At 39.3% G+C, this 18,683-nt stretch overlaps 1 protein-coding gene across 1 annotated transcript in view; it reads left to right on the plus strand.

Moving 5' to 3' along the window:
- The window catches only part of LOC117324094 (pecanex-like protein 1), a 41,277-nt gene extending 24,476 nt beyond the window's left edge, over positions 1–16,801 (plus strand). Inside the window, exons 25-38 of the mRNA XM_033879747.1 lie at positions 220–349; positions 530–588; positions 968–1,183; positions 4,091–4,150; positions 4,371–4,564; positions 4,897–5,127; positions 6,318–6,424; positions 8,591–8,738; positions 9,315–9,466; positions 9,636–9,714; positions 9,886–10,160; positions 10,662–10,777; positions 11,081–11,271; positions 11,545–16,801. Coding sequence (XP_033735638.1) covers positions 220–349; positions 530–588; positions 968–1,183; positions 4,091–4,150; positions 4,371–4,564; positions 4,897–5,127; positions 6,318–6,424; positions 8,591–8,738; positions 9,315–9,466; positions 9,636–9,714; positions 9,886–10,160; positions 10,662–10,777; positions 11,081–11,271; positions 11,545–11,826 — 2,240 coding nt within the window. The 3' untranslated portion in view covers positions 11,827–16,801. The remainder of the gene's footprint in view (positions 1–219; positions 350–529; positions 589–967; positions 1,184–4,090; positions 4,151–4,370; positions 4,565–4,896; positions 5,128–6,317; positions 6,425–8,590; positions 8,739–9,314; positions 9,467–9,635; positions 9,715–9,885; positions 10,161–10,661; positions 10,778–11,080; positions 11,272–11,544) is intronic.
- Positions 16,802–18,683: the final 1,882 nt, after the last annotated feature.

Raw genomic sequence — 18,683 nt, forward strand, 5'->3', positions numbered from 1 at the left:
CATTAATTATCTGGCTGAGATGGTGTAAGATAGCTTGGCTATTTAGCTGGGTAGTGTTAAGTTATCTAGTAAAGATGCTACTTCTCTGACTGAGAGTAGTTATGATTGGTTGAAAATAAGAAAAGGCTGCTGTATATTAGAATACCAAAAGTTACATAATTTATGCTATAATCAAATTAGATTTAATGTCTCGTATTATATGTCCTTGACCATCACCAGATTCTGCCATGCTATTTCTACAAGCAGCAGTCTCCTCATTTTTTTCCACTCCATTGAATCCTTTCCTAGGAAGTGCTATTTTCATTACATCGTATATTCGTCCAGTTAAATTTTGGGAGAAGGATTACAAGTAAGTATTGAATAATGTTTATTTGATAACTTTGTTTTGGTTGCTGTAAACATTGATGAAGACTCTTCAGATTGTGTTATATTACACTGAAAATGTACATATTAGTGTTTGACTGATGCCTGATTTCACCTTAAACTATTAGATGCTATTGTAAATAATGTGATGTGTTTGTTTTGACAGCACCAAACGGGTAGACAACACAACCACCCGGCTCTCATCGCAGTTAGAGAGAAATCCAGGTATGAACAACTGGAATCCATTAAACGACCTATTTGTATGGTTTGATATGTGGTTTTACAGACTGTTACTGTTTTCATTAATGACTTCTCAATATGGCTCAGATAAGATGTAAAAGCTGGGAGTAGGACAGGATATCAGACTGTGAATGACCAATATTTAGTATTTAAATCTGCTCAAGGGCCAAGTACCCCTACTTTAAAGAGGATAATTTATTACACAAGAGTGACATACAATTCTGACATATGCCTGAGGTTCATGTTGTTTTATACATGCTTTATAACACAGTGTATCGCCTACCTATTTGATATAATGTATACATCTTAAATTTTCATTCCTAAGAAAGGTACAAGTGTAGTTGAATGGGCTCTTCTGTTGCAGGTGCTGATGACAACAACCTCAATTCCATATTTTACGAGCACCTGACTCGGTCACTGCAGCACAGTCTGTGTGGGGACCTGATGATGGGACGTTGGGGCAATGCAGAGCAGGGTGACTGTTTTATCATGGCGTCAGACTACCTCAATGCTCTTGTCCATGTGATAGAAATGGGCAACGGGCTTGTCACCTTCCAGCTTAGAGGGCTGGAGTTCAGGGGTAAGGCACTGTCACACAGTGACAAATCAGATTACAATTTTAAGGTCGTTACGATTCTTGTATCTGATAAAATAATCTTTAAAGTTATGAAATCTAAATTTCCCCTGTTGTACTACAAATGAATGAAATTATATTTTTGCATTAATTCATTGAAACACAGATTGCTTTTGTACCTCCTTCATAATTATGCATTTTATAATATCTTTCCTCTGCACTAGTAGATAATATTATGTCCAAAATCAATGAGTATAGGGCACCTGCTCTCTTATGGTGGGTACCTGCTCTGTTAGGAATGGTATGGTGGGTACCTGTTCTGTTGGGAATGGTATGGTGGGTACCTGTTCTGTTGGGAATGGTATGGTGGGTACCTGTTCTGTTAGGAATGGTATGGTGGGTACCTGTTCTGTTGGGAATGGTATGGTGGGTACCTGTTCTGTTAGGAATGGTATGATGGGTACCTGTTCTGTTAGGAATGGTATGGTGGGTACCTGCTCTGTTAGGAATGGTATGGTGGGTACCTGTTCTGTTAGGAATGGTATGGTGGGTACCTGTTCTGTTGGGAATGGTATGGTGGGTACCTGTTCTGTTAGGAATGGTATGATGGGTACCTGTTCTGTTAGGAATGGTATGGTGGGTACCTGCTCTGTTGGGAATGGTATGGTGGGTACCTTTTCGGTTAGGAATGGTATGATGGGTACCTGCTCTGTTAGGAATGGTATGATGGGTACCTGCTCTGTTAGGAATGGTATGATGGGTACCTGCTCTGTTAGGAATGGTATGATGGGTACCTGTTCTGTTAGGAATGGTATGGTGGGTACGTGCTCTGTTAGGAATGGTATGGTGGGTACCTGTTCTGTTGGGAATGGTATGGTGGGTACCTGTTCTGTTAGGAATGGTATGATGGGTACCTGTTCTGTTAGGAATGGTATGATGGGTACCTGCTCTGTTAGGAATGGTATGATGGGTACCTGTTCTGTTGGGAATGGTATGATGGGTACCTGTTCTGTTGGGAATGGTATGGTGGGTACCTGTTCTGTTAGGAATGGTATGATGGGTACCTGTTCTGTTAGGAATGGTATGATGGGTACCTGCTCTGTTAGGAATGGTATGATGGGTACCTGTTCTGTTAGGAATGGTATGGTGGGTACCTGTTCTGTTGGGAATGGTATGATGGGTACCTGTTCTGTTAGGAATGGTATGATGGGTACCTGCTCTGTTAGGAATGGTATGATGGGTACCTGTTCTGTTGGGAATGGTATGGTGGGTACCTGTTCTGTTAGGAATGGTATGATGGGTACCTGCTCTGTTAGGAATGGTATGGTGGGTACCTGCTCTGTTAGGAATGGTATGATGGGTACCTGTTCTGTTGGGAATGGTATGATGGGTACCTGCTCTGTTAGGAATGGTATGGTGGGTACCTGCTCTGTTAGGAATGGTATGATGGGTACCTGCTCTGTTAGGAATGGTATGATGGGTACCTGTTCTGTTAGGAATGGTATGGTGGGTACCTGTTCTGTTAGGAATGGTATGGTGGGTACCTGCTCTGTTAGGAATGGTATGATGGGTACCTGTTCTGTTGGGAATGGTATGATGGGTACCTGCTCTGTTAGGAATGGTATGGTGGGTACCTGCTCTGTTGGGAATGGTATGATGGGTACCTGTTCTGTTGGGAATGGTATGATGGGTACCTGCTCTGTTAGGAATGGTATGGTGGGTACCTGCTCTGTTAGGAATGGTATGATGGGTACCTGTTCTGTTAGGAATGGTATGATGGGTACCTGTTCTGTTAGGAATGGTATGGTGGGTACCTGCTCTGTTAGGAATGGTATGGTGGGTACCTGTTCTGTTAGGAATGGTATGATGGGTACCTGCTCTGTTAGGAATGGTATGGTGGGTACCTGTTCTGTTAGGAATGGTATGGTGGGTACGTGCTCTGTTAGGAATGGTATGGTGGGTACCTGTTCTGTTGGGAATGGTATGGTGGGTACCTGCTCTGTTAGGAATGGTATGGTGGGTACCTGCTCTGTTAGGAATGGTATGGTGGGTACCTGTTCTGTTGGGAATGGTATGATGGGTACCTGTTCTGTTAGGAATGGTATAATGGGTACCTGTTCTGTTAGGAATGGTATGGTGGGTACCTGCTCTGTTGGGAATGGTATGGTGGGTACCTGTTCTGTTAGGAATGGTATGGTGGGTACCTGCTCTGTTAGGAATGGTATGATGGGTACCTGTTCTGTTGGGAATGGTATGGTGGGTACCTGTTCTGTTGGGATTGGTATGGTGGGTACCTGTTCTGTTAGGAATGGTATGATGGGTACCTGCTCTGTTAGGAATGGTATGGTGGGTACCTGCTCTGTTAGGAATGGTATGATGGGTACCTGTTCTGTTGGGAATGGTATGATGGGTACCTGTTCTGTTGGGAATGGTATGATGGGTACCTGCTCTGTTAGGAATGGTATGGTGGGTACCTGCTCTGTTAGGAATGGTATGGTGGGTACCTGCTCTGTTAGGAATGGTATGATGGGTACCTGCTCTGTTAGGAATGGTATGATGGGTACCTGTTCTGTTAGGAATGGTATGATGGGTACCTGCTCTGTTAGGAATGGTATGGTGGGTACCTGTTCTGTTAGGAATGGTATGGTGGGTATGTGCTCTGTTAGGAATGGTATGGTGGGTACCTGTTCTGTTGGGAATGGTATGATGGGTACCTGTTCTGTTAGGAATGGTATGGTGGGTACCTGCTCTGTTAGGAATGGTATGATGGGTACCTGTTCTGTTAGGAATGGTATGGTGGGTACCTGTTCTGTTGGGAATGGTATGGTGGGTACCTGTTCTGTTGGGAATGGTAGGGTACCAAATTAGTGAGGATATCAATTAGTAGTAGTAATAAGACCTTTATGGTTACAGGAACCTACTGTCAGCAGAGAGAAGTGGAGGCGATCACGGAAGGAGTGGAAGATAATGAGGGTAAGATGGCAAGATTTATTATTTGACAGAAATTTTTGATGCATGAATTACATGGATAAAGTTTTCACAATTCTCAAACTTTGTGAATGATGAAGGGCTAATAAACCACCAACAAGTTTACTAATTATGTATAGAATAATGTTCTACTAAACGAAAGCATTAACATCATAGGAGAACTCAATACACAAGATATATTACATCAGTTTATTTTTTGTTTCAGGATTTTGTTGTTGTGAGCCAGGCCATCTACCTCACTTTCTATCACTGAACGCTGCTTTCCAGCAGAGATGGCTGGCATGGGAAGTGGTTGTAACCAAGTATGTCTTGGAGGGCTACAGTATTTCTGACATCAGTGCAGCATCCATGGCCCAGGGTTACGACACACGCAAGATGCTCATCTCCTATTATATCATGGTAAGCTACAGTTACCAGGAAAACCCTTACTTGATCTTAGTGTATAATGTGGTGTCTGTTGCTAGAAATAAGATAGTGAGGCCTTAAAGAAACTAAAACTTTATGGGATAGGCATCATCTTTGAAATTGATCGATAATATTGTCATGGAATTTGTCTTTTTGAAGTGTTTATTTTTAATGTCAAGTGTATTATAATTTATCAAACGGACGATTTACGTTAGAAACATGTACTTAAAAGAACGCTTCATTGTACATTATATGAAGGAAATAGTCTTGGGACTACATTTTAACACAGAGTGATATTTGATACCTGTGTCTCTGTCTCATTACAGAGTATTATATACTACATGGTACGTTCACCCCGCCTGGAAACATGGCTCCAGATGGAGGCTCTCGTAGAGGCAATGAGGGCAACAACAGATGATAAATATGTGGATGTCGACCCTACCTTTGTTCTCCTCATTGATGAAGATTATGACCCAAAACTCAAGGGTATCTCCAGGGAAAAGTTTTGTAGCATCTATCTAGACTGGATCAATTACTGTGTCAGCCGCAGGGACAAGGTACATTGTTAGAAATTAGTGTCTAAATCTAGGACATTGTGAGAAATTAGTGTCTAATTCAGGGACAAGGTACAGTGTAAGAAATTAGTGTCTAACTCTGGGACAGTGTGAGAAATTAGTGTTTAACTCTGGGACAGTGTGAGAAACTAGTGTCTAACTCTGGGACAGTGTGAGAAATTAGTGTCTAACTCTGGGACAGTGTGAGAAATTAATGTCTAACTCTGGGACAGTGTGAGAAATTAGTGTCTAACTCTGGGACAGTGTCAGAAACTATTGTCTAACTCTGGGACAGTGTGAGAAATTAGTGTCTAATTCTGGGACATTGTGAGAAATTAGTGTCTAACTCTGGGACATTGTGAGAAATTAGTGTCTAACTCTGGGACAGTGTGAGAAACTAGTGTCTTACTCTGGGACAGTGAGAGAAATTAGTGTTTAACTCTGGGACAGTGAGAGAAACTAGTGTCTAACTCTGGGACAGTGTGAGAAACTAGTGTCTAACTCTGGGACAGTGTGAGGAACTAGTGTCTAACTCTGGGACAGTGTGAGAAATTAGTGTCTAATTCTGGGACATTGTGAGAAATTAGTGTCTAACTCTGGGACATTGTGAGAAATTAGTGTCTAACTCTGGGACAGTGATAGAAAAATTAGTGTCTAACTCTGGGACAGTGTGAGAAACTAGTGTCTTACTCTGGGACAGTGAGAGAAACTAGTGTCTAACTCTGGGACAGTGAGAGAAACTAGTGTCTAACTCTGGGACAGTGTCAGAAACTAGTGTCTAACTCTGGGACAGTGTCAGAAATTAGTGTCTAACTCTGGGACAGTGTGAGAAACTAGTGTCTTACTCTGGGACAGTGAGAGAAACTAGTGTCTAACTCTGGGACAGTGAGAGAAACTAGTGTCTAACTCTGGGACAGTGTCAGAAACTAGTGTCTAACTCTGGGACAGTGTCAGAAATTAGTGTAACTCTGGGACAGTGTCAGAAATTAGTGTCTAACTCTGGGACAAGGGACATTGTTAGAAATTATTGTCTAATGCAAGAATAATTGATATTCCATCATACTGCAATATCCTCAGACATTTTGAATAAAGAAATGTCATTTTATCTAAAATAATTGTTGAAAGAAAAGAATCTGTGCTGTTAAGAAGATAATTTAAGATCCAATGTCTGTATGTATATTACTTGTTTTTAGTCGCTGGACTCTGCCAAAGATTCCATGTTGGTGTCACTGTGTTTTGCATTAAGTCTGTTGGGCAGACGAGCACTTGGAACTGCTACACACAACACGGCCTCATCAAGGTGAGTCACAGGATCAGCGGTGTGTTCGATCATTCAATACCTTTCCACAGAACATTGGGTTATCTGAGGATTACCATTAACTTTAGTTTAATCTGTTGTGGCCCAAACAAGTTTGCATCATCAAAGAGGCGTACCTGGACCGACCAAACAGGATATAGATTATGACTTTGTTTTAAAGCAATTTTTCTTTTCTTTGGTTTTCAAAGAAATAATTTGTTTGGTTCACAACATATATTGAAAAGTTCCTGGTTCATGTAGCTGTAAATCTTCATTATTAACCAGTCAAATAACTTATATCAATTCAATTCAATTCATTTGTTACCTTAAACCTTACGGTTTATCAGTACAAATATATACAGTATATACATGACAGATAATTTTATATAATATGGAAAAAGGTAGGTAATAAACACACAGACCTCACATACACACACAGACCTCACATACACACACAGACCTCACATATACACACACAGACCTCACATACACACACAGACCTCACATACACACGCAGACCTCGCATACACACACAGACCTCACAACCACACACAGACCTCACATACACACACAGACCTCACATACACACACAGACCTCACATACACACCCAGACCTCTCACACACACACAGACCTCACATACACACAGACCTCGCATACACACACAGACCTCACATACACACACAGACCTCACATACACACACAGACCTCACATACACACACAGACCTCAATATACACACAGACCTCGCATACACACACAGACCTCACATACACACACAGACCTCACATACACACACAGACCTCAATATACACACAGACCTCGCATACACACACAGACCTCACAACCACACACAGACCTCACATACACACACAGACCTCACATACACACACAGACCTCACATACACACCCAGACCTCACATACACACACAGACCTCACATATACACACACAGACCTCGCATACACACACAGACCTCACATATACACACACAGACCTCACATACACACACAGACCTCACATACACACACAGACCTCACATACACACACAGACCTCACATACACACCCAGACCTCTCACACACACACAGACCTCACATACACACAGACCTCGCATACACACACAGACCTCCCATACACACACAGACCTCACATACACGCACAGACCTCACATACACACACAGACCTCACATACACACACAGACCTCAATATACACACAGACCTCGCATACACACACAGACCTCACATACACACACAGACCTCACATACACACACAGACCTCAATATACACACAGACCTCGCATACACACACAGACCTCACAACCACACACAGACCTCACATACACACACAGACCTCACATACACACACAGACCTCACATACACACACAGACCTCACATACACACACAGACCTCACATACACACACAGACCTCACATATACACACACAGACCTCACATACACACACAGACCTCACATATACACACACAGACCTCACATACACACACAGACCTCACATACACACACAGACCTCACATACACACCCAGACCTCACATACACACACAGACCTCACATATACACACACAGACCTCGCATACACACACAGACCTCACATATACACACACAGACCTCACATACACACACAGACCTCACATACACACACAGACCTCACATACACACACAGACCTCAATATACACACAGACCTCGCATACACACACAGACCTCACATACACACACAGACCTCACATACACACACAGACCTCAATATACACACAGACCTCGCATACACACACAGACCTCACATATACACACACAGACCTCACATACACACACAGACCTCACATACACACACAGACCTCACATACACACACAGACCTCACATATACACACACAGACCTTACATACACACACAGACCTCACATATACACACACAGACCTCACATACACACATAGACCTCGCATATACACACACAGACCTCACATATACACACAGACCTCACATACCTCTATTACTCTTCTTATGTCAGAGATTGTTACACAAAAATGAAAACCTATTTAATTGTGAATTTACAAGAAATGATTTCAGCAACAGGAAATACTTCAGTCAAAATATTTGAATTTCTGTTTATACTTTTGCTGACAGAAAAATAAAAGCTAATACTTGTTTTGTAGTATGGACTTCTTCCTGCATGGCTTACATGCACTCTTCAAGGGTGACTTCCGTATCACATCTCCCCGTGATGAATGGGTGTTTGCCGATATGGAGCTGTTAAGGAGGGTTGTTGCCCCTGCTATCAGGATGGCCCTAAAACTTCACCAGGTAAAATCATATTTGGTTTTCTTCATTGAGATTGTGACTTTAAGGATTCCATATTTTTAAACTATCAGTTTCCTCACATTGTTTCCGCTTGAGAACTTCTGTATTAGTAGGACTGTATATTTCTGTTTGTTGGAGTTAGGATCCCCAAATTCATGAAGACTAATTCCTGTTTAATGTTGATATGCTTGACATTTTTAAGAAAACTTAATATTTGACGGTTATCAGTCACCATAGTCCTGCGCTAAGGTGTTATGGTTGGACTGTTGTAGGACTACTTCCTGTTGTAAGGTGTACTTGGACTGCTATCAGTTACTGTTGGACTGTTGTTGAACTACTTCCTGTTGTAAGGTTAACTTGGATTGTCATTTACTGTTGGACGGTTGTACTTCAATCTTTTACTGTTTTAAAATGCCATGTAGGAATGTTATTGGACTACTGAATGTAAGGTGTGTTTTGGACTGCTATCTGTGAATAAGTCTACTTGCTGTACTAGGTGTTATGTTGGAATGATTCCTGTTTTAAGACATTATGTCGGAATGATTCCTGTTTTAAGACATTATGTTGGAACTGTTGTAGGACTACTTCCTATTCACTGATGAGTATGAAGATAAACCCACCTTGTACTCCGCCATCAGTAACTATGAACAGAACCTTGTCATCTGTCATGAGGCAGACCCAAAGTGGAGGAATGCTGTCCTCTCAAACATGCCTTCACTGCTGGCTTTCAGGTATGGTACAAGTACTTTGAAAATATCATCAAATGTTTGAGTGTGCTTCACCAAAAGATAATATTTTAAACTTAAGAAAAACAAAGAAGACGTAATGTTTAGTGTCTTTACGAGACCTGTTTTATATCCATTGGTGTCAGTAATATGTTTATATGTTGATTGTTTACAGGCATGTGTTTGATGAAGGACTGGATGAATACAAAGTCATCATGCTCAACAAGAAGTACCTGACCTTCAGAGTAGTCAAGGTGAGACATGTAACACTGATGAAAGGTGGAATTAGGAGGTCGATTCTGTATCAGGATTGTACATAGTGATGGTATAAAGTCAAACTTATAAGGTCTATGATGCTTTTAGTTAGTAGGGATTCATGTGGGTGATATTCAGTATGTGATCATATTAAAACCTCAATCTTTCAGGTCAACAGGGAATGTGTCCGTGGCTTGTGGGCTGGCCAGCAGCAAGAACTCATCTTCCTAAGAAATAGAAATCCAGAACGAGGCAGCATCCAGAATGCTAAACAGGCATTGCGTAACATGATCAACTCTTCATGTGACCAGCCCATTGGCTACCCTATCTACGTATCCCCACTGACAACATCATATTCCTCCACTAACTCACCACTAGCATCCATCATTGGTGGGGAGTTCATCCTTGCTAATGTCAAGAGCTTCTTCCAAAATCTGTGGAAAAAGTGAGTCATAAGATAATCTTACTTAATGCTGAAAGCTATAAATAAACTGTTATCTATGTCTGGACTGTATAAACTATGTTATTTATGTCTGGACTGTATAAACTATGTTATCTATGTCTGGACTGTATAAACTATGTTATTTATGTCTGGACTGTATAAACTATGTTATCTATGTCTGGACTGTATAAACTATGTTATCTATGTCTGGACTGTATAAACTATGTTATCTATGTCTGGACTGTATAAACTATGTTATCTATGTCTGGACTGTATAAACTATGTTATCTATGTCTGGACTGTATAAACTATGTTATCTATGTCTGGACTGCGTTAGAACATTTGTGATTGTGTAACCTAAGCAAGAGCTGTGCTGGTAACAAGATGTGGCATTGAATCTAATAATATCTAAGCAGGAGCTATGGTGGACATGTCAGTGGTGTTATGTTTGTTCTAGTTTGTAACTAAGGTGATATGGTGTCAAAGGTTTGGTGTTTATTGTAGAATGCGTCGGCGGTGTGGAGCAACATGTGCAGGCAGCAGTTCGGGTTACTCTGAAGACCTTCCTTACTCCCTCAGCTGTTCACCTGCAGGAGCAGCCACAGCTCTCGGCAGTATCGGTAAGTACACAGACGTTATTGGACACCTCTCTATCAACTCCAATGGACTTAGGCCTGCCAGAATGTACTGAATTACAAGAATAAGCTAACAGGAGATGAAAGAGCAAGTTTTTCTCCTACTGAAAACTGAATGGTTCATCTCAGCCAGAGTATCTTATTATATGCATTAATTCTGAGCTAAATCTCCTGAATTTTGTGTTAATGTTTTAACTTAACTGATGAAGTCATCATATATTTTTTTTATGTGTTCATTTAAAAAGTGCCTTCTTTCTCATTAAATTCTATTTAATGACATCATTTCAGGTCCAAACTCACGCTCCAACTGTTCAACCTCCACTCCTACGAATCAGGAGCTTGCTCTACAGACCCTTGGAAACCGTGGGAGTTTGGTCTCCACTACAAGCTCTGCCAGTAAACCCAGTGCTCTCGTCACTCTGGCTGGCTTTCTCACCGAGTCCACAGGGAGCAAAGACACTCTACCACAGAAAGTCCGGGTATGTGGTTAAGGAGGAGAAAGTTTGGTTTTCAGTATTTCGGCATTAAATGCTTGGCCAAAGTTTCATCAGTGTTCCCTAATAAGTTTTAAAGTGATTGTAAACAATTCCAAGATTTTCCCCCATTAGTTGTAATTACGCCAATACACTTTGATGTGCAGTGGACTGACTTTCACCAAGATGACTGGGGTCTTATTTGTACACTTTAATCCTGGTTATCAAGATTAATTAATGCATTTAAATTACATTAATAACACACTTAATTGTTCACAGATCACAGACACCACAAAAGTCTTCTCCAATATTAACCTTGGTCGTCGTATAGATGTTCAGTGGCCAAACGAAGAATGGAAGCAAAGTGGTGGTAAATCTGGATGGGCATCCTGGGTACCAGCTTTGGGCATGGAGGGCACTGTTGTACATCGCTGGGAACCTTGCCATCGAGAAACAATGAAACGTTCACATGTGGACAAAGTGATATTTTTAGTGCAGATATCGGACAAGTATGTACCTATTGCTGAGGCAGGGGTGTTAGATCTAGGGGCTGAGGTATGACATGAGGCCAGGTCATCATGGGTATGATACAGCTACATCAGGTGACTTTATTGTGACTTACTGTTTTCATAGGACTGTCCTACAATCGTCAGTGGGACAGCAGCGTCCTAGTCGTCGGTGGGACAGCAACGTCCTACACTCGTCAGTGGGACAGCAGCGTCCTAGTCGTCGGTGGGACAGCAACGTCCTACACTCGTCAATGGGACAGCAGCGTCCTAGTCGTCGATGGGACAGCAACGTCCTACACTCGTCAATGGGACAGCAGCGTCCTACAGTCGTCCGTGGGACAGCAACGTCCTACACTCGTCAGTGGGGCTGGAACGTCCTACAGTCGTCAGTGGGACAACACCATTAGCACAATACTGTTCCATACCTCATTGTAGGTCAAGTATGTGTCAAGTTATCCATGGTTATATGGCCAAAAAGAGTTTTCAGACTTGTCGATAATGTGCTGTGCAGTATTACTCATGTTGCAAGGCCCTTGGTCGGATGGGAGAAGTAATATTATTTCCACCACAGTGTTATCATCTGTCTAATTACAGACAGTAGTATATCATCATCTGATCACAGCGTTGTGGAACATTCCAAAAGCACAACAGGCTATCAACGTCCCACACATCAACCATAGTCTGTGTCGTATCTCTTAGTCTGCAGCCAATACTGGGAGGCAGAAAGATCTCCAACAGTTCAGTCGTGAAGATGTGAGGACTATTTAGGGAAAGGGGAGGTAACTGTAGATAAGTTAAACCTCTGTATTTATCTGTGATTTGACTTGTGATGAAGTGACTTGTCAGTGATGGTGTTCTACAGTGTGGATCCTTCTCCAGATCTATGTTACCGGTATATATCAAATGATTGGACATTATTCCAGCCAGAACAACCGACTAACTGAGCTCTCAGTTGTCCACAACTCCTCAGGAAACAAGTATACTGTACAATAATTTATCTTCAGACTTACAGTATCTAGTCTGTCTGGAACAGTCTTGACAATCCTGGGGTAATCTGAGAAGCCTTGGGTAGCAGTCAAGACACTTCTAGACCCCGGCAATTTTGTTTTAACACAAATAGGCTTATAATCTTCTTTAAACTGTTTATCGCCTAGGTTTTGTTATATAAAACTGCTCAAATTGTAATCTGCTAAATGTAATATATACATATATTTTATTTCTAACGTTTTTATCAATATTAAAAAAAACTGACTGCTTTCATTTTATGTTCAGCTTAAACAAATGTACATTATTGATTCCTAATTCTATTTGATGTTATTTATACTCTCTTCACTATATGCTGTGGATTTATAGAAAAAAAAAGCAACAAAGATGTTTGTAATTAGAACAATCAGTCATCACTGTCCTACTCATCGTCAGACCCAGCATTTCAATACAGGAAAGGAACATATCAGATTAGAGACCAAGGAAGCTGGTCTTCCTTATAGGATTATCAGTAAATATGTCTGTGTAATATGTTAAGTATGTAATCACAAAGTCATTACAACATTTGTTACTTCATCATGTAAGTACATATATAGTTGATTTACAGATTTCGCACTAAAAAATTCAAAACATCAATGTAAAACTTGTAAATGCAGAAGTATTTTGGTGAATTTTTTGCTGTGTGGTATGAAAGCTTAATAACAAAGGGGTATTTGAAATTGTCGCATTATAATGGACATTATAATGTCAGTTGTGTATCAGTAGATCTGTTTAACATTCCGGTGTTGTAGAGCACCGATTCTTCCCACAGTGTTGTAGAGCGCCGAGTCTGTGGGAAAGACACTCGGGCTAATTAACCGAAACCTTGTGATAATTTATTTGTGCTGGTACATCCGATTTGTGTACCTATCTTGTTTATATGTTATATATTCTCTCTTCTGTCATGGAATTTTCTGATTTCAAATAATTATGGAGTCCTCAAATTAAAAATTGAAGTTGGTTTCACAGATTTTAATATCCCACCATTTTGTTTTAATGTCTCTGTGGATTCTTGGATTGTCCCACCTCAAACCTTATTAGATTATTAAAAGCAAATAATTTCTACCTGGTAATATGTACATGTAGAGATTTCAATAGTCTTTACATTTTATTTTCTGTGCAAATACTCTTTTGACTTAAGGTTTGAATATACTGAAATTAAAAAATACTGAAATTTAAACCAAAATTGCATGTTTTGGGACTTCAGATTAAAAAAAAGGTCTAATTTTGTAGACATTTTTGCATGCAATCTCAGAAACAATCCAAATAAAAGGATTATCAGGAAGGGAATATTATCTTTTGAAAACTAAGGATCTGGAAAGCAGAATTATTTATTTTAACAGTGGAATGTTTTATTGTATATATAAGCCCGGAGTAATCATGTTCAATCATTCCCATTAAGAATGTCCAGCACACTTGGGGCATACATCATTATTTTAGTTAATATTTTAATGACCAAATAAGACTTTTTTATATAGATTTATACTGTGTATATGTGATGCTGGGAAGGCTGCCTAGTGTTCTTAGTGTAGAAAGTCGAGAAAATCCATTTCATCACTTGTCCAATGGGCAAGTGAGCTTATGCGGTGCTGTGGCGTTTATCTGTCTGTCAACTTTTCACTCTAAACATCTCAATAACTAAGAGGGCCCAGAGACCTGATACTGCCCCTTTAGCATACTGGGATGAAGAGTTACCAAGTTTGTTCAAATGAATGACCTTGACCTATATTTAATTTTAAGGTCACAGGTGTCAAATATTAATTTATTTTTATCTAGATAAGCCAGAGAGCTCAGCTCATGATATGGACCAGGAATATACTTGGCTACAAAGTTTGTTGAAATAAATACAATTAGCCTTTACTCATATTGAAATGAATGGGTATTCAGCTTAGCAGCCATATTGCATATAGCAACATACCAGTACATCAACTTTAAAATTGCATTACTAGTGGGTGAGCAATACAGGCCCATTGGGCCTCTTGTTTATGCTTAATGTGTTATTTTAGTGCTTGAAAAGTGCTTTGGATCCATCACCCATGTCCGAGAGTGGTACATTGTATTTGATAGGCCCAAAGAAAATATATACCTCTTCTTGAATGTCCCATATACATTTCCTGGATACAGGTCTCTTCCTCTTTATAATGTGTCTGTCTCTGTAACAATGTCATCAGCTTTATAATTAGATGAAATATCAGTTACTTAGTGGTTGTGTGGCTAAATTTTCCCAACCATATATTGTATAGGCACAATGCTTGCCAGTCCTGTTGGTGCTGGCGAGTATTAACTTTGTATATTTTGTTTGCTGGTAATGCAGTGTTATTTATATTTACACAGGAAATGTGGGACTGTGCAATTTGAAGTATACCGGTCAATATGTTACCGGTCTGGACAATTAGGTAGTCTCTTGTCCATATACATAAATGTTGAACTGGTATCACCCTTCACGAAGCTGTCAAGTCTGGTCTGGGCGAGCTAGGCCTGGACTGTCTTACTTGACAAAATGTTTTTAATTGTAGGCAAAAGGATGGCATAATGTCTCGGCAGCTCAAACAAAGACATCCATATAGGCATATTATCTATTATTTCCATGACTGTTTCATGTAAGATTTGCACCTAAACATTGTAGGATTGCTTATTCACTCATGTAGTATATTTTGAGAATTGATTATTAGAATGCACTTAACATCTTGTCAAAACAGCTTACATTTGGATGTGATCATCGCAGTATTTCTAATGGTCCAATCAATTACTGATGTCTACTTCAAGCATTAATATTGGTGGTCATAGAACGACATTTTCTCCGTGATAAAGCAGATGTTGGGTGTAAAAGGATGTTGTAACTATTTGGTAGTCATAAATTTCAAAGTATTGCAAATATCTTAATAGATGTTTTACGTTAAACTCTTCCTATAATTATAATTAGCTGCCAATTAGTGTTGTGGCTGCAATAATCTACTTTAGAAAACAAAAGTTGGTATCACAATTTCTACATTCATAGGGTCAGATTTGGGGTTAATCTGCATTCTGCAATTTCTTTAATCTATAACATGTAACTGAATGGAAAACAGATTTATCAATATTATTGAACTGACACAGGGAGAAGTCAGTTTCTTGACATAAAATCATATCAGAATAATGGCTTTGATAAATTTCTGAAGTGAACATGCTTATTTATTGTAGAAGCTTGAGAAATAGATGTTTTAGCCTAGAAAAATGCTCATCATAACCACAAAAGTAAGTTGTGATAAAGTGTCAATTCTATCCAGTCATAACCACAACAATCATTGGTGATAAGTGTCAATTCTTCATTTTACCCTGACATACTAATGTGTTTCTTAACTGTTAAATCATGTAATTATTGTACCTCATCAGATCTATATTACAAAGCAATGTTCTCTTTAGAAAATGAAAAATGAACCATTGGTTATTTAAGAACTTGCTTTGTATATTTGCCAAAGCTACGATTATTTAGAGAACATTTGTATATTAATTTTTTTGCTGATTGTAAACATCTAGGGTTTGATTCTCTGAGCCAGAGCTCAGATGAGATTGTAAGCAGATGTGATGTTAACCATTTCATATTCAAGACAAATGCTGTTTTTTTTTTTATTACCAGAGGGTTGATTTTTAGAAAATGTTGCAATCATGTCCGTTTACGGTATTTGAATGGTGATTTTTGTTTCCATATCGCATTACCATTGGTAACAATAGAAAGTATAATGGTTTAAATAATTATGTAAAATGTACACTTAAGTCAGCAAGTGTCTTTTTTAATTAGTTTACGAGTATGTGTATATGTGAAATACAGCAGAAAGTTTTAAAAATACAATAGATATTGTGTTATGTGATAAATAGAAGTGTGTATCGGTGATTGGAGGATTGGGAGTTGTGTTTGAGTTGAGACCGAATGCCATTGTGTATATATATATTATGTAATGAGGATGTCTATATATTGATGGATGTAAAACATCGATAAAATAAATTTACCAGAATTACCAATTCAATCCACTGGTCTAGCTCTTAACTTGAAACACAGTACATCACCTCGACTTCAGGTGCAATACTAGATGCAAATTGTTGCTCAAAATACATCTTTACCACTGTAGAAATACCTTTACCACTGTAGAAATTGTGACTTGTTACTCCAGGTAATTGACTACATCACCTATACCACTGTGGGGCCGCGGTGGCCGAGTGGTTAAGGTGTCCCCCAACACTTTATCACTAGCCCTCTACCTCTGGGTTGCGAGTTCGAAACCTACGTGGGGCAGTTGCCAGGTACCGACTGTAGGCCGGTGGTTTTTCTCTGGCTACTCCGGCTTTCCTCCACCTCCAAAACTTGGCACGTCCTTAAATGACCCTGGCTGTTAATAGGACGTTAAACAAAATAAACCAAACTATAACACTGTAGAAATTGTGACTTGTTACTCCTGGTAAATAACTACGTCACCTTAACCACTGTAGAAATTGTTGACTTGTTACCCCAGAAATATGTATCCCCTTTTCGTTATTAGTTCAGTTGGCCATAAGCTTATCCATTTAAACTTCTGCTCTAAAACCAAGATTCAAGATTTTGCTGGTAGGTTCTTGGATTGAGCCCCACAAACTTGGACTCTATATTCAAGGTCACAGGGGTCTAATTTGTTAAAGAATTTTAAAAACTTTTTAATTACCTAAAGGGCATAGAATCGTAGCTGTTAGGTTCCCGAAACAACATGCAACAAATTTTGCAAAAATACATATCTTGACCCAGATAAACTTTGGTAAAATTAGAAGGCCTAGAATCAAGGTATGTTTGGCCTGTAGGTTCCTGGGATGACATCAGACAGTTTGCAAAAGGAAATGCCCTCGATGCTTACTCAAGGGGTCAAAAAAGGGGGAATATGCCAAAATCTTAAAAGTAACTTCTCAATAACAAAGAGCCCAGACACCCAATATTGGGTCTGTAAAATGCTGGGTAATGTGCTACCAAGTTGGTTCAAATGAATGATCTTGACAGACTTACAAAGTCACACTGCTGAATTGTGTTAAAAGTCTTCAAACAACTTCTATATAACCCAAGAGATCTAGAGGCCAGATATTGAGACAGTACAGTATTTAAAGGGCTACAAAATCATATCTAAAGGAATAAATCAAGCCTCGTACCCTTATATTCAAATCAAGTGGTATTGCTGAATATCTGCATAAATGACCCAGCGCTAAATTAACTTCAAAAATGCATTAGGTGCGATACTGGCCCATCGGACCTCGTTATAAAACTTAATGTATCAATAATAACAAGGATACAACTAAAGTGAGTGCTCCTTGTGACCATGATCTTTCCATTGGTACTATATTTGTAGACCTGCTGACATCAAACTGACCTTAGACCTACTTTTAAAAAACTTTAACCTTGGTCACAGTATATTAGGGTTTTCATGTTTGAAATGTGTTCCTTGTCACAAGAACTTTCCATTTGAACTAAATTTGCCGAACTTTACCGTGGCCTTTTACCTACTTAACATTCAATTATTTTAATGATAACAGAACATGAATTGTGTGTAAACCTTTATTTGAAAAATGTTACTATGTTACTTATTTACATGATGCAAGAAAACACTTCGTAGTTCTTCCAATAAGATCTTATAAAAGTATATTTCACTTATTAACACCATGCATAAATATTGCATGTAATGACACAAGATTCCAGTATATTTTCCTAAATATATATGTGATGCTTTTATTTAAAAACACCACTTAATGAAATAGTCAAAAACTTGCAACAAAAAAAAAAAAAAAAATTCCTTTGACTTCAAGAGTCCTTGATATTGTGGATTTTGAAGTAATAATTCATGAATGGTCAATTTTAGTAGCTTTATTTAAAGGTTAGATTTGATGTAAAAATTG

Source organism: Pecten maximus, chromosome 3, assembly GCF_902652985.1.
Source record: "Pecten maximus chromosome 3, xPecMax1.1, whole genome shotgun sequence".
NCBI lineage: Eukaryota > Metazoa > Mollusca > Bivalvia > Pectinida > Pectinidae > Pecten > Pecten maximus.